The sequence below is a fragment of the Crocodylus porosus genome, unplaced genomic scaffold (genome assembly GCF_001723895.1).
Source record: "Crocodylus porosus isolate Cpor-Errol unplaced genomic scaffold, CroPor_comp1, whole genome shotgun sequence".
Lineage (NCBI taxonomy): Eukaryota > Metazoa > Chordata > Crocodylia > Crocodylidae > Crocodylus > Crocodylus porosus.
Genome location: NW_017728931.1, coordinates 104861530 through 104889042, shown reverse-complemented (window position 1 = coordinate 104889042; position 27513 = coordinate 104861530). Strand labels below are relative to the sequence as shown.

The 27513-nt window shown below is 40.9% G+C and overlaps 1 protein-coding gene across 1 annotated transcript in view; it reads left to right on the top strand.

Annotated features, from left to right (window-relative positions):
- Positions 1–597: 597 nt before the first annotated feature.
- The window catches only part of ATP6AP1 (ATPase H+ transporting accessory protein 1), a 93319-nt gene continuing 66403 nt past the window's right edge, over positions 598–27513 (top strand). Inside the window, exons 1-5 of the mRNA XM_019543448.1 lie at positions 598–755; positions 12716–12842; positions 12946–13014; positions 23453–23649; positions 27307–27347. Coding sequence (XP_019398993.1) covers positions 643–755; positions 12716–12842; positions 12946–13014; positions 23453–23649; positions 27307–27347 — 547 coding nt within the window. The 5' untranslated portion in view covers positions 598–642. The remainder of the gene's footprint in view (positions 756–12715; positions 12843–12945; positions 13015–23452; positions 23650–27306; positions 27348–27513) is intronic.

Genomic DNA, 27513 nt, shown 5'->3' with positions numbered 1-27513 from the left:
AAAGGAGAATTGAACAATCCCAATTTTAACTGACAAATTCCAGACTCATCATTTTCTCACTCACTCTTCCTCCTCACAGGAAGCTGCAGTGTACAGATACACTGAAACTTTCAAACCTGCCAACACCCAAATGTGTGACATTAGCTTCTGCAATGTGTGAAAAAGCTAAAGCTGAGGGACAGGGTAATAAATAGCAGAGAAAAAAATGGAAATATTGTGCAATTCATTTTTCTTCAACACAAGTAAAGTTTTCTATAACTTTGCGATTTAGCAATTTAGCCAATAGTTTATAATGATATTGCAGTGAGTTAGCAAACAGCAGATTGGAATGAAATTAGGCTTCATAATCAATGTCCTGTGGATGATCAGTTAATAGGTCTGTGTGTAAGATTCAAGGCACATGCAGTCCATGGAATATTTGTGCATATTTTTCCACTGGAAGTTGTTTAAAAATTCTAGCATTCGGGTTGATTTGATGAAGTGGTTGTTTTGAAAGTTCATACTGTTGATGTCAAACAGCTCTGCCTAGCACTCTGGCTGGATCCAGATACTGCAGATTAAACTGGAAAATGCAGCTTGCTTTGCCATATGTTCAGAGTTTTCTTTGCAGCTAGTCAGTCATGTACTAATCTGAGTGGAAACATGGCCAGGTTCTATTCTGTTGCCCCAGTCCAGCTGTTCTGGTACCTCACTGAGCTGTTCAGAGTGGCTCTGGCTGCAGACCATGTTCCTATGCTGCTCTGGTCAACTCAAAGGTAAGAAATTAAAACATACAGCTGCATTTATTGTGCTAAAAATCAGTTCCATTTCTTTGGATGCATTTTGATGTGTGTAGAAACTATCAGTTGTGATCATATAATCAAAGGTTGTAGTGATATATATATACACAAGTGGCTAAATTAATCCTGGCATTTCCTTACTTTTGCATACCTGACTTTACATCTTCATATTTGTTTTTAATAGCTTTTTTGTGTTGTAGTGTTCATTAAGTTAAATAACTGGAAGGTCACAAGAAGTTTCAATACAAAGGATTTTAACATACTTTTCAACCAGACATGAGACACTTGAAAGTAAGAGGGTTTAAAAGGAATTGCAAGGTCATAAACTACTTTTGACCAGGTTTGGAGGATTCCAGAAAAGGATTCATGACCTTATTCCAGAGAATAGAGGCAACAGAACTGCCATGCCTAAACTGTTTCTGCTGCCCAGCAGACTTGTATAATGGTGGGTTTAGGTAAATTGTTCAAATCTCTGTGCTCTACTACTTTCCTGCTGTTAATCCTGTCTTTTTAGATTGTAAAATCTTTGGTGCAGAGCCTGTCTCTTACCCTATGTATATAAGCATGTATAATATCTAGTAACATGACCTGGAACCCAGCTGGGGCCATTAGATGCTGCAGTGATAATGATAATTACCTTCTATTTCACTCTGGAAATTTGACATCTTTTTCCCTAAATAATTTCAAACTTTGTCGTGATGGGAAGATTTCCCCTGCTGTCAGTAGCGTCCCAGTATTGCTCATCTCTTAATATTTCTGTAAAAATCAATAGCAATAGTGGGGAGGGAATGACTTGCAGGTGATTCAGTAGTGTTGTTCAGTCACAAGTTCCCAGGCAGGTTATAAGGTAAAATGCTCTTGGATGGGGAGTAATCCTGCTTCTGAGCACCTTTTGATCACTACAAAGTGCAAACAGACTTGACAAGTCTGGATAGATGAGACCTGATTCTCTTAGACTTGTATCACTTCACTAACTCCAGTGGAGTTACCTTAGTTTTACACCTCAGTAAAATGAGAAAGGAATCAGGTCAATGGTTTCTGGGAAGAAAATCAATCTACAACAGTTAGTTGAGCTGGTCTCCTCCACTTTCCTCAAGATCTTGACCCAGCATATATTATGTGAAGCACTATAAAGTATTTCCACTAGCAGGAGTCAGAATTAAATTTTCTGTTTTCATACATAACACTTATATTCTTCTAAATGCAATACTTTAATGAGCAACTGCCTTTGACAGATGAATAAGAGGATGCTTTCTGCATCTCTAATGTATTCCCCATTCCAGCCAATTCATCTTTACATCATTGCTGATTAACCCCACTCTTGACAAATGCCTATGTGTCTCTAAGGTGTCTGTGGAAATTGCATCTTTGGTTCCTGAGGAACAGGAAAAATCTAAATACAACTATGAGGCTGAATTAGGTTAGTTAACTTTGATGGTTTCTTTTCTGAAGGAAGGTTAAAATTGATCCTTTGATTTCAGTGGCTTTGACTTCATTCAGAACACTAAAAGTTGGCTAATTATGCATCTTTAAATAAAATCTAAGAGATCTAAAAGTGTGCATTTAAAATAAAACTAATTTTGATAACAATTCTTTTTTTCTTTTAAGAATCCAATGTTTCCGTTTTCCTAGTTCTTATTTTATATAAACATTATACCTTTTGCCTGTATAAACAAAGTGCTGCTCTTGTGTTAAAACAAAGGTCATTGCAAGATGAGTGTTCAGAAAGCAGAAGTCGGGTAGTCTAGAGTGGAAACAAAAATAAGCTTTGCTTTAGCAAGCAATTAACAACCTGTTCCATGCAGTTTATTCAGGGTAGTTAGCTAATCTACAGCAAGAAAATCAGGTAGACAGTGTGGTGAAAATAGCATTATATTTATATGAAAACAACTCTTCCTGAAAGCAATATTCCTATATCCATGACCGTTTGTATTTTGGGGGAAACTAGCATAATTGGGGATATGTGAGAGGGTACCCCACGTGCCAGTTTAGCAGAGGCACCAGAATCCCTCCCCACCACTATGGAGTCCATGCCCTGGCAGCCTTCCCATGCCAGAAACTCTGAAACAGTATCTGGCTCCTGCAACTTTAGGAGCAATAGCCAGAGGGGAAGAGCATGCGTGCGAGCAGCAGCTCAGCTAGGAGTGGAGTTGCAGGAAGGAATTGGAGTACTGCATCCCATTACCTCATAATCCAAGTGCCCCCTGCTGTTGGAACCCATGTCCTTCTCCCCTTTCCCCCCACTCTCCTTCAGGGTTTGTCCCAACTATGGTTGTTAGGCTACTGTGTGGGGGGCAAGTACTCCGATGTGGGAGAAATTATTTCTGGTGAAAACAAACAAAGTGAAGATGAAAGCTATATGTTTTTATAAATATACAGCAGAACCAATGCAAACTTTAGTTTGCATCAAAAAACACTTCTATATATTTAGTTTCAGTTTCTACATGCCATACTCTAAGACTAGGGACAGAAGTTAGACATAAGCCAGTTTAAGTGATCAGAAGCTGGTTTATACCTGTAACAGAACAGAAGCTCAGTGCACATAAACCAGTTTCAAAGTGGCTGAAACAGGTTAAGTAAACCTGGTTGAATGTAGTATCAGATTTGGGTCAAGTAGTTTATGAAACTTCTGTCCCCTTCCTGATTCAAGTTAAATCACAGTCTCCCAGCATGCTTTGCAGCCCTGGGCTGGGCTGTGTGCTCCAGCAGATAAGGGCTGGCCCTGCTCCTCTGCTCCCTAGCTGGAGCAGCAATGAGGGTTGGCTGACAAGTGAGTGGAGTGGGCAAACCCAGATAGGGATGCAACCCACTCTGGGGGGGGATGACTGCCCCCACCCCCAGGCAAAAACTGGCTGGGGTTTGGGGTTGGGGGGAAGCTAAACACCCCTTCCCACACTCAAACTTACTGCTGGCTGCAACTGGACTACAAATCCCAGAGGCACCAGGAAGCAGGAAGAGGAAGTGATGAGCAACCCTGCAGAGTCCTACTGTTGTGATTCTGTACTACAAATCCTAGGGCAGGGGTGGGCAAAATATGGACCACAGACTGAATCTGGCCCACCAGGCTACTCTATCCAACTCACAGGACCCCCAAAATTTAGTAAATTAATATTTATTTGGTCTTGGCTGCCTGCCAAAGATTTCACAGATTTCATAGACATTAGGGCTGGAAGAGACCTTAAAGGTCATCAAATCCAGCCCCCTGCCCCATGGACAGGAACTCAGCTAGGGTCAAAGGATCCCAGCAAGATAAGCATCCAAATGTTTTTTGAATGAGTCCAGAGTAGGTGCCTGCACCACTTCTGGAGGGAATCTATTCCAGGCCTTGGGGGCTCAGACAGTAAAGAAGTTTTTCCTTAGGTCCAGCCTAAAAAGGTCTTGGAGGAGTTTATGACTGTTGGTCCTTGTTATCCCTCAGGGCTCTGTGGTGAACAGATGTTCCCCCAGATCCTGATGCACACCCCTTATGTACTTAAAGACAGCCACCAGGTCCCCCCTGAGCCTGCGGTTTTCCAGGCTGAAGAGTTCCATGGCTCTCAGCCTCTCTTCATAAGCCCTGTTCTCTTGCCCTCTGATCATGCACGTGGCTCTCCTCTGTACTCTCTCAAGCTTCTCAACATCATTCTTGAATTGTGGAGCCCAGAACTGGATACAGTACTCCAGCTGTGGCCTCACCAAGGCAGAGTACAGCGGGGGGATGACATCCTGAGATTTACTTGAGAAGCATCTATGGATGCAAGTTAGAGTTTGGTTTGCTTTACCAGCTGTGACATTGCATTGGTGGCTCATGTTCATCTTGTGGTCAGTCATGACCCCCAAGTCTCTTTCAGCTGTGGTGCTAGGAAGCATAGCACTGCCAAGCCTATTAGCATGCTGCAAGTTTTTTTTTCCCCCCAAGGTGGAGTACCTTGAATTTTTCAGTATTGAATGTCATCAGGTTTATATCCACCCACTTTCTAAGCTTATCCAAGCCAGCCTGGGTCACTAGCCTATCCTCAGGTATGGACACTATGCCCTAAAGTTTGGTTTCAGCAGCGAACTTGGCCAGTGTGCTTCTGACACCAATGTCCACATTGTTGATAAAGATGTTAAAGAGAGCTAGTCCAAGGACAGAGCCTTGGGGGACACCACTGGTCATGGAACACTGTAATGATTCACTTCCGTCAACCACTACAGGGTCTGACCTCAGAGCCAATTTCCCAGCCATCAGATTGTCATGTAGCTGAGGCCACAGTTGGCCAATTTTTCCATGAGGAGATCATGGGACACCAGATCAAAAGCTTTTTTAAAGTCCAGATATATGATGTCAATCTCTTCTTCCATGTCCAGGTGATATGTCACCTGGTCATAGAAAGAGATGAGATTGGTCAGACAAGACCTACCTGCAACAAACCCGTGCTGGCTGTCCCTCAGATGATAGGATCCAGGGGCAGTAGGACCCAGGGAGAGCTGGCAGCCCCACCCCACCCCCATCCATTTCCCTGACTTCCTGCCCCCTCACTGTTCCAGCATCACATGGCTCCTGGATGCATCCCTGGACCACAGGAGCACAGGGCCACACCAGTACCCCAGGGTGTGTGTGTGTACTCATAAGGTGAGTCTCACTACATGCCCCCCCTTGTACTGCCATACACGCAGACACCCACACCCCTTCACACACCCCAGATACCCTGCTCTCACACACAGCCTCCCACAAACCCCATATCCACACACACACCCACATGCTCCCTCACCCTCCCCTACACCTATCCATCCATGAGTGCCTCGTGCTTCCCGAAACTGGGGGGGGCACAGCGACCACCTGAAGATGGTGGTGGCGGGGGCATGGTGGCAGCAGGTGGGGCCTTCCAGCAGGTGGCTGCGGCAGTGTTGGCAGTGAGAGTAGGAGTGGTGAGCACCAATTAGTGATCAGCAACTGCCCACAGACACTGCTGGCAGCAGTGGCAGCAGCCTATCTCGGGGGTGCACAGCCAATCTCATGGGGTACATGTGTTGCCAATGTATCCACACACCCCCACAGACATACCCACACCCTTCCCCACATACCCACAGCCCCCCACAATATACAAGAATGAGACTTCATTTTATACAATCTCCTCTGTGCACATTACACAAAAACATGTAAACCAGGACAGAAACATTGAAATCAATTAATGAATGTTGTAGATGTTCACTTTTTAGCTTCTGGTGGCAAAGGTCAGGGGTTAGTGGGCGGGACTTCTGGTCACAAGATGGCAACCAGGGGGCAGGGCACCTGTCAAGGGGCAGGGCCACCCATGTGGTCCTCAACAGCTTACCAAAACTCAGTAAGTAGCCCTCTGCTTGAAATAATTGCCCGTCCCTGTCCTCGACACAGAAGAAAGAGGAAGCCAACACAGCCCATGCTGGTAATGTACCAGAGAGCTGTGTTATAGCACTCCCTGGCTTCTGGCTTGAGCCACTACAGGTGTGTGACTGCATTTCCTGAATCAAAGGTAAATGTCTGTGCACTTGGGTCTCAATTTAATTTCTGCTGCTCAGACTAACCTGCAAAGACTGAATCAATTCAGCCTTGGGCTTTTTGACTGTCTGTACTTAGCCCTATAGACTAACTAGCTCAGTGAGGCATAAGCTTTAATAGGCTGAAACCTACTTGGTCAGATACTATAACTGGACATTGACATTCCATCACTGACCTCAGAGTAGCTGGTCTTAAACAGCAAAACTTTTGAAAACCAACCTGAATGTTAAATCATGGAATAAATAAATCACTCACAGATGGTTGTGTTAGGTATGGTTTCAACAGAGACTCTGGATTCTTACCCCATTACCTAGACTTGCTTTTAAAATCCTTGTATCCCTCAACAGGTTAACTGCTTTGTTTATCCTTTTTGATCTCAATTCAACTTCAACTCTCTCGGCAGTGACCCTTTTCTTTCACACCCCCTTCCCCATCCTTTAAATGACTTCATTCTTTTCTGTTTAGTATTCCTGCTCTCTGCTGTTCCATTCATAACATCTGATGAAGTATGCTATAGCCTACAAAAGCTCATGCCTCTCTGATCAAGCTAGTCTGTAAGGTGTCACTGAACCCTGCCTTCTACCATTATAGGGCATGGATTATTTGGGATGTAACATATTTCAAAGTGCTCTTAAAAATGGTGTTTCTAAAGCCAAGTAAGTGCTAAATTATTCATATCACATTTCAAAATCTGTCACTAATGTTGTAATTATCATATATACAATTTTCATTAAAGAAATAATGTTTAAGAAGCCTGCAATTCTCAACATACACTGGGTGTAAAATATAAAATGAATATGAGATCAATCGTTTCTATAACTTTGGTTCACTAAATATGGTCTTCTATAGTAAGGATTATGTGTACACACCATTTTAAGAACATCCAAGTATTTTCAGCAGCAAATGGGAGGGAGGGGAGGACGGGGATGACTAGATTGTAGTCCATAGGTGACATGATTTGCATAAGAGGGATACTCGCATTGCAAACATTGTATCTGTTCTTAGGAATGTTCTTTGCTTACATTCAATACTAACATACCATGGTTTATGACAACCACCTGCATTATTTCAGGATTAAGAGGTTGAGTTTTATACAGTGAATGCAGGTTATAAGTGACTTTGAGTATGAGTTAATACCAAACACTACAATTGCAGTGTTTCTCCTAGCTTTAAGTGTAAAGGAAAATCTGCTCTGATTTTTAAGCATATAGAAATGATCCAGTGAATACAAAGAAGTTGAGAAATCCTATGACTTCCTTGGGGACATTTTTTTTAGAAGAAGAATCAAAGGTGCTCAGCTGCAAGATGACATTTTATATCAGGTCATTGTTGGATTGCCACTCCAAATGTATTCTTTTAGCTGTAAATGCATTGGGCTGCCATGGTGATATTGTACAATAAGATGCTTCAGTACCTCTTTGTAATTCTAGTCCAATAGTCCTCAATTTCCATTCTGCTGCTGCTGCCACTAGCAGTGGCGACATGTAAACTTGATGTCTAGTGGTTGTGTTTAAAGGTTCCCACTGAAATTTTATTAACTATCTGTAGGCATATTTATTTTTGTTGCAGCAAGAAAAAAGCTATATATTGTCTAGTAATCTTCTGCCAGTTGAAAAAGACAACTGAAAAAATAAAATCTATAGATGATTTTATGTGCAAAGAAATTATATAAAATTGTAGACTATCCTCCAAGCCTGAGACCGAGGGGTTTCATTTAAAAATCATTGTCCAAATTCCAATTTTCTCTAAAAAGAAAATGGATTAGATAAAAGCCTAAACATACAATCTGAAAGGTGTTGGGCTAGTATACAGAGATACTGGGAGGGGCTTTGGGCTAACCTCTTCTTTCCTTTTGCACTAATACCTGCTGGCTTAGACTCCAGCTCGAGTTACCCAAAGTCATTTCTAAGACTGTAAGTAACATTATGTGCAAGGTGTCTCAAACAAGCCGTGAAGCTACCTATTCACAATGCAGGTCCTATGGAGAAAGAGACTCTAGTACCGTGTTTTCAAATGGGATCATGAGCTTCCCAAAACCTTTATGGTGTTTCTCTGTTGACTTAAAGAAAAAAGCATTTGCCATTGCGTTGCTACAAATACTTTAATGCTCTTTTGTGTGTCATGTTATTTTTTGATTCATTGCAGATAAAAAAAAAGCTTTTGAAAAATCCAGTGAATATTTTGCATGATTTTGCTAATGCTTGTTAAGAAATGCATTTTGAATGGCTATAACATAACTGTTGAAACATTTGCTCTTCTTTCCCCCACAGTTCCCATTTCATCATCTTTACATCGCTTAATCCATATTAAATTTCTTTAATAGTAAAAGTGTTACATCTTGTTCATACAAATATAGAATATTCACCAATTCAGTGTAGTGGGCTCCATAACAATTTTTAGTCCTTGGGGCTTTTCTTTTTTTTTTTTTTTTTTTTAAGGCAGGTCTGTCCAACTTCTAAGCAGCCTGGGCCTGCATATCCTTTGGGCAGCAGCAGTAGGGGTCCCAGACCCTTGGGCTGTACACCACATAGATGCCCCCTCCCTCACTCCATTGCACCATCTGCCTGTCCCCCGTATCCATTGCAGTGTCTCCTGACTGCCAGCATCACAGCTGTGTAATGGAAGAATGCATCAAGTAATGTCCCCAGGAAAGGTGCTTCTACAAGGATTTTCCCTGCAACATTTTGTAATGTAAAATAAAACAAAGCAAAAAACACCCTTTCTATCCACTATAATCTGATATTAACCTCTAAATCAAATTACAATAAAATACCTGGCTGAATAACAAGTAGTAAATTCTCCATTTGCTATCTATTGTCTTGGAAACCATTTTATTCAGGCTAAGAGCACTAACTTTTGCATGTGCTGTTGGCTAAGATGGTTAAATAACTGGGAAATGCAAAATTAAAATTATACTTCTAGTCTTTCCAGAGAGGTTCACAATTACCTTAGACAAGGCATTTATGGACAGATTCTCCCATAGAGTTTATGTTTATTATTTTTAGACTGGAACTATATCTTTCATAATACTATGCATAAAGTTGAACCAAATAGCTGCCAGTGTCAGTCTCAAGCTATCGGTATATGCTTCTATAAAATAAATTACTTAAAATTAAAATTAAATATGCTTGCAGGGGGCAAATCTAGATTAATTTATCTAGGGTCCCCTTCTTCCCAAACTTTGATAATTTGTGAAATGGATCTGAAAAGTTTTTGAAAATTACTAATTTTGCCTATATCTATTTTTAGTAGTTCATTAAGTAGAAGGCTCAGTTCTTCCGTCCCAATTCACCTTGCTATGAGATGGGTATTTTGTTTATATGAAGATTTCTCTGGAAATTTTTGCCATGTTATTCCATTTTGTTCCACTTTCTCCTGAAAAGGTCTGTTATGCTTTATGAATGCTTATATGATGCCAAAACGTAAGTAGTGTAGCAGGAATTCCATTGCTCACCCCTCACCATGATGGTTGCCTACGTTATGTAAGTATTTTGGTGGAAATTCCATAGAGCTAAATTGCAGTGTAAAAATTCAGTTATTTCTTACACATGTCAGTTGCCAGCAAAAATAGGAGCAATGTAATTGGGTCTGTTCATTTAATGTTGGGTTAGTGGTCCTCTGCTGGAAATCAACAAAGATCAAATGAAAGATGATAATGTATCATAGTACATGGATGATGAAAATATGACTTTAAGTGGCAATTTTTCAGCCTTAGTCACCATAGTAAATGAGCCAAACCACCTTGCCACCCTCTGCTCAGAAATCAACTATTGCCCTTTCTGAATCGTGCACCACAATTTCGTGCTTCTCTTAACCAGCCATTTAGTGATAGACTGGGTGTCTGAAAACCCATTATCATCCAAAAATGAGAGAAGTGTGCTAGGAGTGATGACTGGGGCACTGCTTCTATATCCTCCTCCCCAAAAGTGCTGTTATCCAAAATGCTTTCCAAGGGTGCTTGTACACGTGATGAAAACCGACTGTTTTTGCAGTTTGTCACACTTTACATGTGCAGGGTTTTTTTGTGATTTAAATGCGTTAGTTACGTTGCAAACAAACTATATTCCCATGTCATTTCATTTGCAATGTAGCTACTTATAACATTGCAGCCTTTAATCTGACAGCTTGCCCCCCAGCTGTGGCAGAGGTGGGCTGAAGGTAGAAGCAGTGAGGGGCCCAATCCGTGTGTGTGTGTGTGTAGCCTGCCCACATCTCCCATGGCTGGGGGATGAGCTGCCAGTAAGCTGAACAGCCCCTGAGCTGTGGGGAACCCTGGTCCTTCCCTCTGTGGCACTGGCACCCCACCCACCCTGAGCCGCCTGGGCAGGCTGGTAGTGGGTGGGTGCTGCCTCAGCTGAAAAGCACCCAATCCAATGCTTCTCCAGCCCACCCCCAGGCTTCCACCACCCCACACACCATCCCTGCTGCCCTCTCCAGCTGCCAGCACACCCAGCTGTCATCCTGCCATCTGCACTGCCCCAAAGCTAGCTAGCCCGTTCCCAGGTGGTCCCAGGTGGTGGGAAGGCAGCAGGGACAATGCACAGGCTCAAGGAAGAGTTGGATCCAGTGACTGCTGCCTCTGAGCTGGGACAGTACCCACCTGCTAGCAGCCCACCCAGACAGCCCTGGGGGGCACCGTTGCCATGGATGGAAGGACCAGGACTCCCCACAGCTCAGGGGTTTCTTGGCCCACTGGCAGCTCATGTGGGCAGACTCCATTGGAAAAAACAAACCAAAAAAAGCAGTGAGGGGCCCAATACTTTTTTTTTTTTGCATGGAGACTTCCTGCGGCCGAGGGGGGTGATCTGTTGGTGGGTCCTGAGCTGTGGGTGGCCCTGGTCCTTCCCTCTGTGATGATGGCACAACCTAGGCTGCCTGGGTGGGCTGCTAGCAGGTGGATGTTGCCCCAGCTCGGAGGCAGCACCCAGCCTGAGCTAACTGTTTCCCAAGCCCAAGCTGGGGCAGCCCCTGGCCCATTAGCAGCCCAAGCCAGGCAGCTCTGAAGGGAGTGCCACCACCTTGGAGGGAAGAACCAGGGCTTCCCGCAGCTCAGGGGCTGTTCAGCCCACTGCAGCTTGCACCCTGGCAGTGGGAGAGGTGGGCAGGCTCCATGGGGGGAAAAAAAGGGTCGGGCCCCTCACCATAACAAGGATAGGAGTCCCTAAATTGAAACAGTGGGTTTTTAATGATCACAATTAAAAACCTACCATTTCAATTTAAGGTACCAAACCCCCGTCATGTGTACAAGTCCCCCAAAGTGCTACTTAGTTCTTCTATTTGTTTTCAGGAAAGTATGTTAGAGTCTAGTACAAATATCTGCACTACAAAGTTTTATTTTTGTCTGCTAGTAAGTTATAGCAATGAGATCTTGCCATTTGAGAGTTACCAATTCTGTTGTTCTGTGCCAAATTATTTTGCTGAGGCCATTTTTGAACAGCTGTGATCACTAATCTATTTCAATTTTAAAGCACAGGACAGCTTGTACCATGCTTCTCTAGAAGGCAAAAGCCATTACAAGGGCCATCACAAGCAAACTGAAAGTCCCTGTTGGTTTTAAACTCACCAAGTGATATGACTTTCTTTTCTTTTATTTAAAATTCATAATGTGTCATCAGCTTTGTTTCCAAAGTGTCCTATGTTTATCTGATGATTTAATATGGAGGTTTATAACATGGAAGTAATGGAAAAACTGCTTACACCTATTGACAATTTTCTCTAATCTATACTTGATATCTTTTACATTTTAAAAAGTGCTAAAAACATGGCATTAACAAGGCATGAGGTATTGTGTTTCAATTCATTTTTCTATCCCCTTGCTTTTTACACAATGATTATGTGGTATGTGATCTACCCAGGCACTTGTCTCAGGATATGGATCAGCATATGCTAAACGCCATCCCTGTTCACCCAACACTTTAAGTGTGTACTGTTAAGCATATATGTTTCAATAAGCATATGCTTAAATGCTTTGCTGAATAGAGATGGTTTTCAGAATTGGGTAAACAGTTTCTGTTATCATGAATAGCCTCAGTAGCCACAGTTGGATTACATAGTGGTGATCACTATGCTTAATAATAACAGTCAAATTGGGACCACAAAATATAAATTTTCAAGGGCAGGGAGCCCCACTTTACAATTGTCCATAAGCCCATTGTATAGTGTTGGTACCAAACAATTAATAAGCAGTAATAGGAATAAGTGATAATTCTTAGCGGTCTAAATTTATCCTTAGTATAACTGAACAAACTCAATATGAAAACGTTGCCAATATGCATTCATCTGCCTAATAGACCATATCATATTAAACCAATATTGGACCTAATCTTATCCGATCTTAAACTGATATTATACCTAATGTTACTTGTGCGTGTCTTTAACTGAAAGAAAAACTGATAACTTTTGCATTAGAACTAAAAGAAAATTATTTTACTTTTAGCTCACTGTGGAATTCAGAAACTACTTTACATGAAGGACACATTATCACAAAGCAAGAGCTGCCTACAGTGCTGCAACCTATTTTTACCCAGAGTTCCAAGAACCTTGTCTTGTTTCTTCAAGATATGGTGCGTAATATAAAGTGCCTCATCTTGCCAGTACAGAGAGCAACCTGTGCATAAGGCGTTGACATGGCACTTGGTAACCTATACTCTCTTTTTTGTTTTTCAGCTTAGCATAGATGACTTCACATATTACAGTGAATCCTATGGCACCGAAAAGCCATTTCACAATGTGCAGGCAAGTATTTCTCTATCCTAGTCAACCTCATAGCTGTACTTGAAACAGAAGAAAAAATAATGCTACAAAAAAGTAACAAAAGGTTATTAATGAATTATACTTAGTTAAGACAGTCTGATGATTTAAAAATGGGTATTCAGTTTTAACAAACGGATTTTAGTAAATCAATAGTTTGCTGCAGCAGCTGTCTTCGATATTACATTTCACTGTATAAAACAACAAATCCTATACTAACACTCTAAAGTGACATAATGAAACCCACTTACAAGAATTACTGAACAAGGGAAAATAGTTATAGGAATAAATTCCTATATCTGATTTTCAAAAGTTAACTTATTTTGTTTCCCTAGTGGCACACCCAGTAATAACTGTGAAGACATTTTATAGCATGTAGACATTTGTCTTGATTTTTCAGTGCAATGATGTGATTAACCATGATGGTTAGACTCCTGGACTCTTCAGCAGATCACCTGTACCACAACAAACTTTACTAACAATACAGAAGAAGTAAATGTGTACTTTGGGATGAATACTTTATTGGAGTTGCAGTAAAGTGTGACTTACAATCCAATATCTGACTCCTCAGAAAGAGGCATTAAGTTCTTTACTGAGGATGCATCATTTCCTGTGGTTTCAAATCTAAGCAGAGCTGTGCTTGGTTCATTCAAGAGCAAATTTCACTCCTGCTTCTGTGTTGTTCAAGTCGGGTAAATTTTCAGTTCGAAGGTCTGCCTAAGATGTATTCATGCATGCATAAGTAAGACAGATAAGGTTCTTTGGGCTAAAAAGGAACCTGAAGAAGGGTGTTTGTACCCAAAAGCTTGCAGAGAACAATTTTGCCAGCTATTTAGTTGGTCTAATAAAAGATATTACATTTACCCAAAGAAACTTGTCTGCCTGTGTCCTTAGACCAACACAGCTACAACCAACAACCCTAATGCATAAATAAGATGGATTCATGCCTGCAAGATCCTTGTCAGGTAATAATCGTCCTTGATAGGGCCTTGGTACTTTTGTACATGTGTTTCCTAGTAGCTAGGGTCAGGAGGGACCTGAACAGATCATCTAGCCTGACCCCTGCCACAAGCAGGAATGAATGCTGGAATCACAAGATCCCAGACAGGTGATCATCCATGCTCCTCTTGAATTTACCCAAAGTATGGGGTGAGGACCACTTCCCTGGGAAGATGGTTCCAGATTTTGGCCACCCTAACTGTAAAAAATTGCCTTCTGATCACTAACCTAAACCTATTCTCCATCAGCTTATTACCATTGTTCCTCATCACCCCAGGGCGTGCTGGGGAGAGAAGAGCTCTTCCTATTTGCTAATGATCTCCCCTGATGAGTTTGTAGGCAGCCACCAGGTCCCCCCTCAGCCTCCTCTTGCCAAGGCTGAACAGGTTCAGGTCCCTCAGTCTCTCCTCATAGGGCCTGTCCTGCTGCCCTCTCACCAAACAAGTCACCCTCCTCTGAACCCTCTCCAGGCTGGCCACATCCTTTTTAAAGTGCGGTGCCCAGTACTGGATGCAGTACTCCAATTGCAGCCTGACCAGTGCCGCATAGAGGGGGAGGATCACCTCTCTGGACCGGCTTGAGATGCATCTTTGGATGCATGACAAGGTATGGCTGGCCTTGCTGGCTGTGGTCTGGCATTGGTGGCTCATGTTCATCTTGGAGTCAATAATGACTCCAAGATCCCGTTCTGCCTCTGTGCTTTCAAGAGGGGAACTCCCCAGCCTGTATGTATACTGTGGATTCCTTCTCCCTAGGTGCAGCACCCTGCATTTATCTACGTTGAAGCCCATCCTATTGTCATCTGCCCACTTTAGTAGTCTGTCTACATCTAGTTGCAGCCTCTCTCTCCCTTCAAGTGTGCCCACCTTGCCCCACATCGTAATGTCATCAGCAAACTTGGACAATGTGCTTTCAACCCCCTCGTCCAAGTCACTGATGAAGATGTTAAACAGTGCAGGCACAAGGACTGAGCCCTGGGGGACCCCACCACTCACATCTTGCCAGGTTGAGTGTGACCCATCCACCACTACTCTCTGGGTGTGCCCCATCAGCCAGTTTTTTACCCATCCAACTATGTGTAGGCATCAATACCACAGTCACTTAATTTATTAATGAGAATGGGGTGAAAGACAGTATCAAAGGCCTTCTTAAAGTTTAGCAAGACTACGTCCATGGCAACACCATCATCCAAGGATTTAGTTACCTGGTCATAAAAGGCATGTTCTGAATAAGGGGGAGCAAATTAACTACAATGCAAATTCTTCCATCCTTTGCTTTTGACCATGAAAACATCAGAAGCTACAGGATTTATTCCAGCCAAGAGATGCATTTATGGAGTGACTTCTTAACAACCTACATGATGCTGGTAGAAGGGCTGGTCACTCAGACTTCTAACATGAGCAGATCTAAGATTTTAAAAAGGGAGGTGAGATAGTGGGATGCATGAATACTGTTCAGCTGGAGATAAAAGTAAAAATATCTACTACTTTATAGGATTGTGCATTATTTTGTTATATATCAAGTATAAAACTATACAGCTGGTCCAATAACATACCACAAAAAAACCCTTCCCTCCAGAACAGTAAATAGCAACATGACTGAGTAAGATCTATAAGGTGTGGGACTGCAACAAGTATGGCTAGAGTGGCTACAGAGACACAGGACTCTGAGAAGTCACTCCTCTGGAAAGCCTTAAGGGGAGCCTTTAAAGGCAAGCCAAGGCTTTCACTGCTGGTGTTGTTTATGCTTCTGCAGGGGGCTTAGGGTATGGAACTCAGCTGGCCATGCATATGGGAAAACTTCATTTTGAAGAGCATGGTTCAGGCCAAGGTGCTGCTTGACCCATTCCCTGCTGGGCAGTTCACTCCCTTACTGCAGTAGCCTTGTTGTCAGCCACCTAGAGGGAAGTAGGGAGGGGGAATGGGACTTTCCCCATCTGACCTAATTCCAGTAGCTGGGCTTAGGGCTCTCTGCCACTTTACCTATTCCCTGCTGGGTCTGGTACCAGCAATTTGCTCCTTCATTGAAGCAGCCATGCTGGTCAGGTCAAGGAAAGAGCAGATAGGACTTTTCCCCCAGAGTAGCATGTGCTCCAGATCCCAGGAACAATGGCTTTTTTCTAGAAAAATTAAAACTGTCCACAAGAAAGCATGAAAATTTGATAAAGTTCTCATCTGAAAAGATGTGTCAGGGTTAGGATGAAATTTCTGCTCAAAAGGGGAGAGAAGACCGGAATCCCAAACAGCCTGGTGGCTGGGGCACTTACTTGGGATGTTGGAGACTCAGTTTCAAGTCGCTGCAGGACCTGACTTGGATCTGAGTCTGACTTGTGCATGCCAGGTAGCAGTTGGCTATTCTAGGATGGGCTTGTCAACAATTTTCTGTGTAGAAGCAATTCAACTTTGTATAAATAATTGAATATTAAGTGTAGTAAAAAGACACTGTTTTACAGTCCTGTTTCAATGAATGCTTAATTACATGAAATGAGATAGCTCCAGCAGGAAAGACTGAGACACATATCCCAAAATAGCTGATAGCTTAGTGGGTGGACCACTCACTATAGAGAATGGCAGAGAGACTTGACCCTGAGTAATACACATCCCATGTGTTTTCTCTCTCTCTCAAAACTGAGAAGTCTTGGTTTCCACACAGTGTAGAATGGAGAAAGCCTCTAAAGTCCCATTGTTTCACAAAATAGGTAAATTGTTTCCTGCACAGCATTAATCCAGTGAAAAAGTAGCACATGATCATGTAATTAAGACTGTCATAATTAGACTTAGCAGAATTTTATACATGTATGTATATATGTGTGTGTATATATATATATATATATATGTATGTAGACAGCCAAAATCAATGTGTATTTTTAAACATATGTTTCAATTCTTATCAATTTAAATTGTTCAGAATTGTGTGAAATTAGGGGTGTGGGAGTACATCCACACACATGCACACACATGTATGAACACATGCACGCATGTTCCCACATGTGCCTGCTTCCTCCTCCAGCTCAACACACAACAGGCACAGGGAAAGTTGCTGTGCTGCCAGGTGGACAGCCTACTGCCCAGCCCCTGTGCAGGGCATCGCCAGTCTCAGCACCCGCTTTCCTTTGTCACACAGCAGTCACTGCCTCCCACCCCTGCAGCCCCTTCCAGCTCCCTGGCAAGGAAGCCTCCAGCTGCTGCAGCAACATCTGCCCCCGGCAGCCAGCAGTTTGCTCTGCCTGCCAGCTCCCACCCAGGTTTGCAAGGCAGGGCCTGGCTGGCTAGCACCCTGCAGGCACCAAGCGGAGAGGCAGCAGTGGGGACAGGCACGCACACTGATGCATAGTGCCCAGCCTGCCCTCTGCCTCCAGCTGCTGTTCAGCAGGAGCCTTCATGTTGCCTATTCTTAGGTCCCCTTTCTATAAATTTCTGTTATTAATGATGGAAATATTTTTCTGTTGGTCTGTGAGTGTGAGGTGAAATTAATGGTTATGGATAAAAATCAAATCCTACCAAGCCTAATCATAATATATATGCATGGAGGAAGGAAGACACACATTAAGGTTGCATAGACAATCTTAATTCTGTCATCCCCTAACTTTGGAGTACTGAATTTTGCAATCTTAATATTTGTCTAATGTAGTTTGTGTACACGTGTAAGAGAATATATTGTAGTGGAAAGAAAATAGGATCTTTAAGATAGTATTGGGATCTTTGTGAGTGGCATCTTTTATTAGACCAACTGTAGGCAAGCTCTTGGGTACCAGGTGCCTTTCTTCAGGTCTCTGGGAGGCTCTTTGTAGCACAGAGATCTTCTGAATTGAATTTGTTCATCCTAGTTTCTCTCAATATTTTTCTTCCAGTTCCCTCTTCACTTCTGCTTGAAGCCAGGGAATTCTTCAGGTAAAGCATCCACCCCTGCCAGGAAGGGAGACCTGAAAACTTGTCTATATCCCATCTAACTATGTGGCTGTTCCAATCGCAGAAATGACACAAAAATCCTTATCTCTCACACCCTTAAGATAATCATTTTATTTTCACTTACATTTACATGTATAAAGCTTTGATGACACTTGTGCATCTGTGATCATAATCTCTAAGGCCAGAAATGGTTATTATAGTCACTTACTTTGATATTCTGTAAAACAGGTTGGAGAAATTAACCCAATTATTCCTACATCAAACCCATTCCATTTTTTGTTAGAACATATCTTTAAAAAAATTCAGTCTTGGTCATATTACAAAGGATCCCATTATAATTCTCTCTCTTTCTCAGGCACAGAGTAAAGGGCAACTCTGAATTGCCTCACCAAGAGAAATTATCTTTAATGTTGCATGATCACAATTTTTACATCTTTGATAGGCTTTTACTGTACAAGTTTCATCAGAATCTAGTAGATGTGGCTTGTCACAAGAATATCCTCCTCTTGACCTTCAGTGATGCAAATTTATTCAGAGACTTAACCCAGAGATCTTATTTAATATGTATATGTGCATGTAGCAGCACGTGTAATACAAGAAAAGAAAGGGTGATTTGCTAAAAAGAGTTATAGGATTGTAACTCTCAGACATTCTCAGGTATTAGATTTGTGCAGCTCTTTACATGAGCGAGTAGGTGTTTTGAGCTTTTGGGATCAATGGTTGTGTGTGCAATTAGGACTTCCCTTCCCGGTTAATACAGAGAAAGATGTTATAAGTACATCATTTGTTTTAAGCATTCAAATAACTTCTTTATTAAATAATAAAGTACAGAGACTGGCATTCTGGGAGAAGTTTTGTCAGCTGAATATGAATCCCACAAACCATTTTTCTCTAAAATAGGTTTGATGGTCCCCAAACAATACTTAACTCCATTGAATTACAATGTGTAATAAAGCAACCTAATTAGTTGCCAGCTGTGCAGTTGTGTAATTACTACTGTAAGTCAGAACTTTCTACTAGATACTGTGTATGCATGTACATATATATGCACATCCATATGACTTATTTTTCTAGACACTAGAAAAGCACTGATATTCCTTTATAACCAAGCATAATCTCATTAGCCAAAGCAAGGCCTTGCATATAAATGAAAAAAATAGCATTTGGTAGTAGAAAGCATTGATTATCTTATCAGCTGGCTGAGTAGGATCATGTAATCCTGTCTCAGCAGGATTGCTTAATAGGAATATGGTATATCAATATGTGCTTCTAAATGCTAGTATAACTGCAATCGTTCCAGAGGCTGAATTATGGGATTTTTTTAGCTAAACATTTTTCTTTTACTTAGTTGCATATATACATATAATTCAATTTAACTATATTTGGTTCAAAGTCCATGTTGTCATAGCAACATTGTACAAAAAGTATGTAGTGGACCAGTCCTCAGCCCTTTGTTTTCTGGCTAAATTGACTGAAATATTGTTCATTACTCTATATCTACTGCTATGTACTCCTTGTACCAACGTCAGCTAAATTGACATTTATTACTTTGAAATGAGAGTTTTAGCACAAGAGGGGTTGCCCCTTTACTAGATCCAGTTTCTAAACTCATTTCCATTTGTATGTTTTTTGCTAAAATCAATGCCTTGAATTGTTTTTTGTTTTGCTTTGTTTTGTCTTGCATGTACCTTGCCTCAAAGGGTACTTAACTTTTTAACAAAGGTTGCCTTTTTTTAAGATTCAAACCTACCCCTAAATTTGCTGTAGGAATTAAGAAAAAGCATACTTTAAAGACACTATTTCCATGATAAAGCAAGCAAAGAGGGACTGGATGTAACACTCTTAATAATTATGAAGTAAAAAAAATAATTTATTTATAAAAAAAGTTCAAACCCTGACAGAGTAGCTAAATACATACATAAATTAAATGAATAAAACAACTATCACAACATTAGAAGAGAAACTGCAATAGAATGAAGAACTAGTTGTTTAAAAATACTTTCAATAGTTGAAATAAAATATCTGCTAAAAGTATACCACACCAATTTTCACTTGTATCATACAAAAGGGTGAAAGATGAGATAAGGCAGATGGTAAGGCAAGGTTGGCCCCTTGGAGACTAACTCATTCAGCAAACCATGAGCCTCTACTAGGTTGTTGCTGATGAAGACTCATACCTCTGAACCAATTAGTCTCTAAGGTGCCAACCCTGCCTTACCTTCTGCCTGGCTTAAGGCTAACATGGCTAGCTGCCTCTCCATGTGAACCATAATACATAATTTTATGCATAATGAGTACTTTTCATAAATCTAAAAATCTAAAATTAATACTAGCTTCTGAAAGAGTAACAATGCTAATTTTCCATCTGATTAACATGAGTAGAAGCAGATGGTTCTTGTACTCAGTTTGATTTGATTTGTTTTTATATGACAATAATATATTGGTGTTGTAGAAAATAAACTTCAATATTTGAAAGGTATTCCTAAGGATAAAAAAGGCAGATTTCAAGGATCTCATTTATCAGTTTGTCTGCTTTGGTACTGTTTCCAGATATTTTCAGAGCAAATGCACATCTTTTACCTCAAATATGGTTTCTTATAAAGTGGATTGAAAACCCTCTATGCACAATCTTTTTGAGAAAAATGAAAGACGCTAACAATGTCCCTATTAAACTTTGCTCCATTGTAGGAGAATCATAGAACTGTAGTGTCATGAGGGACTTTGAGTCCAAACTCATGCACAAATGCAGGAGCTTCAGGGGATTTTTAAGAAGTCAAAGGTATTCATTAGTGGAGCAATCTAGCATAGCCAAAAGAAACTCCTTTTACAAATATTATGGACAGCAGTTTCCACATAGAGATTCCACTATCACTTCATGGTCTTGGAAAAAAGAGTTCTTTCCCTTTCACACCTTGGGCTCTTCTGTGCTGATATGTCTAGTCCTTCATTAGACTGTAAAATGCTTGTCTTTAGTTCTATGCATTCCCCATACTTTCAGTCATCTAGGACTACAGAAAATGAAAGATGCACAATAGATGGAGCATCAACTAAAGATTTAAATTATCATCTAAATTATCACCTAGATTATTTTATTGCATGTAATGGCCACACTGTTCACTTGTTTAGTACCTACTGCTGTAAAAATTGTGTAATAGAGGGTAGGAGGTTAAAATAACAAAACTGTCAGCCTTAAATATTGCCTCAGGTTTATAAAATGCAAAATGTGATCTATTTCTAAGTTTAAGCAAAGCTAGCAAGACAGGAGTACATTCCTCCTCACCTCCCATTTCCTTCCTTGTGCAACAATGCAGGTTTTTTTAAGTTCATTTTCCTGGAGTTGCTTTTTCTGCCAGTCTAGGTATTACAATAATAATAAAAATAAAGTATTTCTTATTTCCAGCAAGTGAAGGTCAAAGGTTCTCTCATGCATAGTGGCAGCTGGGGTGGGCACTGTTAAGGCACACCAGATTCTGTGGCCAAAAACCCACAAGGGAAGGATGTGATTAGCACCATGGCCAGCAACTTTTGACTCCCTGGTCCAAATGGCCAAGTAGGCTTGAGTCAACTGGAACAGCCATTGCCCTAAGTCTATAGTGAGATTGAATTCATACCTCCAGAGTTTTAGCAAGAGAGCTAACCTATGCTGCCACTGTACTTCTATTAGCAATCAGTAAAATGTGAAAATGACTGTCTGCTGAGCCTGGAGTTTGCTCTTTTTGAAATCAGCACTGGGAGGAAAACATAAGATGTAAAAAATGATCCAAGCAATTGGCAATATGAAGTAAAATGTCAGAAAAGTGGTAGGCAGACAGAAAACAGAAAGGGGAGAAAAATAACAAGAAGGGAGAAGTTGTAGCAATGCCATAACACTAGCATCAGCTAAGAGAGAGTCTATAACAAGCGGAACATCAGAATGCTAAGTAGTGTCAATTAGTTATATATTTAGAAATGCTAAAGAAAAAATAAAATGCAGTAAACTAGTGGGGGAAAATACACAAATATTCATTTAAATTTTTTGAACAACTTTATTTAGACTATTCACACTTGCTTTTCTTAAACATTTTATCTGAGCATTGCATTTGTTAAAAGTAATTGCAAAAAATGTTAAGCATGAATGCTTGAATATTTTATTAAGATTTTTTTTTTTACTTACTGTTCATGAGCATTTGGATCAGAGACCTGAGTAAAAGAGTTGGCTCATGTAATAAAGCAGGGCTGGGTATTTAATCAGTCAAATAAAATTTGATAGTTGACCAGTCTAATATTGGTAAAAAAAAATTGTTTAAAAAATAACAATAGGTCTAAATAATACACAGAAAAAGCATACATTTTCCATAAAGAAATGTGTCCAAAAACAATTAAAAAAACCATCTTTCTGTCAAGAAAACTACACAACATTTAGGTTTTTTTGTAAAATTACTATAATCTTTGATCAGTCAAAAATATGCTGTCAATCAACCAGTCAATTGACAATATTGCCCACCCTAGAATAAAATAATATTATATTTGACCATTTTAATGGACTCAGTCTGAGTTTTACAATTCAAGTTTTGTTTAGGAAACCAGAAAATATCTTCATAGTTTCTATTAATTTTATAGTAAATGAAAGTGAATGAATGGGAAATGAAATAATGAAGTCAAAAGAAATTAGCAATCTGTTTATAGAGATGTTTTAAACCTTAAGGCCAAATTTGTCCAAAAAAATGTTGTTATAAATCAGTCATTGTCAAGACAAAATCAATCATGATAGGGTCTTATCAGGAAAGGGTATTTAATATATAAATAAATAATGAAAATTGATACTAGTGATGTGACTTTGCTATGTATTGCACTCCCGTAGCTTGTGCTATCATTTATTTATCTGCTTTAGTTTTAAGGGCATTACATAGCTGTCTAATGATTGTCTGGTGGCTTTTATATATTGGACAGGTATATAAACCATGGAGACTTGGTTCTTGAGTTGTCCCACCAGGATTGAGGCACAGTTGTAGAATTGTGCAAAGCTCTGCGCTGTTTTTTGAGTATTGAAAGAGTCATAACCCAGATGCTGCATCAGTCCAGTATTTTCCAGAATCAGGCTTATACAAGTTTGAAATGTGGTATATTCTAAATAAAACATAATAACAATTTCAGTTACAAAAGCAAACTTATTTGCACAAATGTAAATACTTAGGGCTGGTTGAAAAATGCAAAATTATTATATTAAACTGTCTAATATTTTGTTAATAGTCAAAATTCCAAATTTACAGTCATTTCAGGGACTTTATAAACTTGTTTAAACCAACCAAATGTTCTTGCAATATATAATTTTGCAAAAAAAAGTTTATAGCTTTTGGTAATTTTAAACCCTCCTTCTCTCCCAGTACTTTCTTTTACCATATTTGTTAAACTATATATAGTTGGATCCATGTTCAGAGTTTTATAGAGTTCTTTGAATATTGTAAAACTATAAAACATAATTGACCCATGTCTTAATTATAAAGCAGATAGCTAAATGCTCCATATATGTATTACAGGAAATTCTTAAATTTTCATCATCATCTTTAATTTTATCTGCTGTTGACTCTGAGGCTGCTAGATATCTTTTGGACTATCTTCTGGGAGTTGTGGATTGGAAGTTAACAAATATAGATAACCTCAATGATGCATCAGAGATGGAAGTGGATACATCAAAGTCCAACCTATTTTTGATAAAGCTACAACCAGGCAACAGGTATGGGGCTTTTTGTGGTAAAGGTTGGAACTGATGTGTCTGTTCACAGGATTCTTAAGGCTTCTTAAAAATGCCATATGGATTAATTATGTAGAAAAGTCAGTGAACCAATAATGTACAGGATTAGGAAAGTTATTGTTACTTGTCAATATATATTCTGCATTATTTCATACCTTTAGTTATGTTTACTAAGTATAATATTTGAATGGTGTAGAGAAGGTCAGTTAGACATTCCCATTTTATCTGCCTTGTTACACTAGAACAAGGGGTACCTTAGTTGCATGCCACTGGGGGAAGCACTGCACAATGATGCTGGCTGCCTTACCCACACCTTGTACCCATTTGCAGCTCCTGGGACTCCATTGGAACGCAGGGAGTGGTACTCTGGTCGTGCACAAGTCCCAGAACCTGCACGTGAGTCCCGCATGATAGAGGCGGGCTGGCCTGGCTCTGCTCCTTACCACCATGTGTAGCTCCTGAAACTGGCTGGACCTGTGCGCCACTGGGCACCAGCACCTGCATAGGCCATGAGCACCCTGAGGGCCTGCTGCTGCTGTCAGTGGCAGGGGCTGTGCACACCCTACCTCTGACCCCACAAACCCCCCACAGCCCCCAACATGTACACACACCCACAGCCCCCAACATACCCTACACCCCCCACACACAGCCATACCTCCTCACAACCCCCCCCACACACACACATGCCCCACATACTCCCCTGCATGAAACATACAAGTGTAAAACCTTATTTTGAGCTATTATGCAATTACCTCTATATACACTATGCAAACCACATGAAAATCAAAAATATTTTTAAAAATATTTTTTAAAATAAAATTAAAATACATTATAGTAGATGTTTGACTTTTAGTATATGATTTTGGGGGGACTTCTGGTTCCAAGATGGCAACCAAGAAGGAGTAGTTCTGGGGGCAAAGGAAAGGACCAGGGGCTAGGAAGCAGGACTTGTGGTTCCAACACAGTGATAAACGGGTGGCGCACCTGTCAAGGGGGAAGGCTACTATTGTGGCCCTTGACTGCTCACCAAAGTTCATTAAGTGGCCCTCCAGACAAAATAATTGCCCACCCCTAAATTAGCCTGTTAACCACTTCTAAAATAGTAAATTGGCCCTAAGTTCAGGTAATTGATAGTATGAGAAAATGGAAAACAAGCCACAAAATTATTCCACAAAATGTATGGAATAATTTTGCAGCTGGTTTCCACTGTGTCTTAAATGGAGCATGTGGCATGGTTTTTACCATGCAGCCTGGTGCCAGCTTCATAATGGGTAGAGACCTACTGTATTTGAGGAGTCTGCCCCCTGATTTTGTGGGCAGAACACAGGGCCTGAAAGCCATTTTGCAGGCAGAACATGGCACTTCCCTGCACCTCTGATTGCCTGCTGGGCCCTGGTGGCTGCACCCCTTGCTGCTGATTGGCTGTGAGGGCTGCCCATCGTATAGCCTTGCCCCTCACTGCCAGTTGTTGGAGGGGGTTGGGACCACATGACAGGCAGCCTGTCAGCAGGGCAGGGGTGGCAGCCATCTTGCTGCCTTTATGCCAGGCACCCCAGCCGGACCTGCCCAGTACAGTGTTTTAAGTTCCTTTGCTGGGAGCCTCTGCTTCCCCCCATCCGGACACTCTGGGCAATGTTCATAGAATAATAGAAAAGTAGGGTTGGAAGGGACCTCAGGAGGTCATGTAGTCCAACGCCCTGCTCAAAACAGGATCATCCCCAACTAGATCATCCCAGCCAAAGCTTTGTGTAGCCATGTTTGAAAACCTCCAAGCATGGAGCTTCCACCACCTCTCTGGGTAACCTGTTCCAGTGTTTTACTACCCTCCAAATGATAAAATTCTTCCTAATATCTAACCTAAACTTCCCTTGCTGCAACTTGAGATTTGCTCTTTGTTCTGTTATTTGCCACCGCTGAGAACAGTTTAGCTCCATCCTCTTTGGAACCCCCTTCAGGTAGTTGAAGGCTGCTATTAAGTCCCCACTCAGTCTCCTCTTTTCTAGACTAAATAAGCCCAGTTCCCTCATTCTTTCCTCATAAGTCACGTTCCCCAACCCCCTCATCATTTCTGTTGCCCTCTCTCCACTTTGTCCACACCTTAGCTGTAGTGGGAGCCCAAAACTGAATACAGCACTCCAGATGTGGCCTCACCAGTGCTGTACAGAGGGAATGATCACTTCCCTTGACCTCCTGGCAACACACCTACCAATGCAGCCCAGTATGCTGTTAACCTTCTTAGCAACAAAAGCACATTGCTGGCTCATGTTCAGCTTATTGTCTGTAACACCCAGGTCCTGCAGAGCTGCTACCCAGCCTGTATTGGTGCATGGGATTGTTCTGTCCTAAGTGCAGGACTTTGCACTTGACCTTGTTGAACCGTATGAGATTTCTTTGGGCCCATGTTGTCTGGCCTGGGGTTTTAACAATTAGCTCATTGTCAGCCCTAGTCTCTGGAACGCTCAAACGAGATCTCAAAAGAGACCTGGAACTGTCAAGCAGAGGCAATGGTCAGTTGACTGTTAGCTCCACATGGGGGCACCTGCTGTCAACTTGTCAATACAGGGGGCTCCCTCTGTATTTGCAGATAGTAACGGCATTATTACAATCTGATTCCCCAATCCCCAAATTATATCCCCTGCCCGCATGTGTGGCAAGGTAGGAAGCACCATTATTGCGATCAGGATCAGATCCTAGCAGGCTGTTAAATGAATGTGTGCTAGGTCACTTTATAACCAAGCTGGGGAAGGTAAAAGAGAAATAATTGCACATTTCAGTGCCTAAAACAACCACTGTCTGCTAAACGATTCCTTTACAGGTATGTTGTTATGTAATTGTATGGAACTTTTACACCTTTCTGGAATGTCCAGTACAAGTTGCTCTTGGTCACAGAATACTAAATAGTATATGGATCTTATCTGGAACAGAAACAAACCAAAAAGCTTTGAACTTCACAGGTGGTTCTGTTGGACACTGTCAGCAAATAGTATTTAAGTTCAAGAGAGTCAGATAAATTATTGATTTGGGGATTTTGATCTTAACTACCCTGGTGATAATTCATAGTATTATCAATTTTACCATCATTTGATGTGTTTCTAATAATCATTTCCATTCATTTCCAAGTACCGTTGGATGCACTTTTGCACACATGCAGCAAATCCCTCTGCCCAGCTCACCACCATTCCCTTAGCTTCCTATACAGATCATTACTTGGGTGGTGAGCTCTTCCCATTACCAGCTTGACTCTTCCTTTTCCAAAGAGGTAACTGGATCTGAAGTAAATGCAATGCTGTAGAGCATGTTACAGTATAGATGAAATCCTAATGCATGTCCCAAGGAGCTTACAAGCTAATACTAGTTGACATAATGGCTTGGGAAAAGGGCCAGGAGGGAAGGATTGGCCTTTCATTTCAGGAACTCCATACCTTGGTAGATAAATATATATATATATATATATATTTTTCATGAATACAGTAAATAATATTTATCCTAGGCTTTGAAGAAGAACTAATTCTAAGGGACAGATAGCAGGAGAAGAAATGTATGGTCTTTGCTCCAATTTGTTATGAAAGAACTCATGGAAATAAAAACTATGTTCTGGTCTCTAAAATATTTTAAATCATCTTTCTTTTCTTTGACTAGATTAAATGACGTTTCTATGGCAAAGATTTTTGCAGCAAATGGTAAGCAACATGACTTGATTATAGCCAACATTTCATGATTTGTTTCTGTCATCTTAAAACATTCTGTATCTTCTAGAGATGTCATAGAGTATGATACTGTTGCTAATACTTTAAGTTCATCTTTACATACCTGCATCCACAGTATTTTTATGTGGTCAATCCTCAC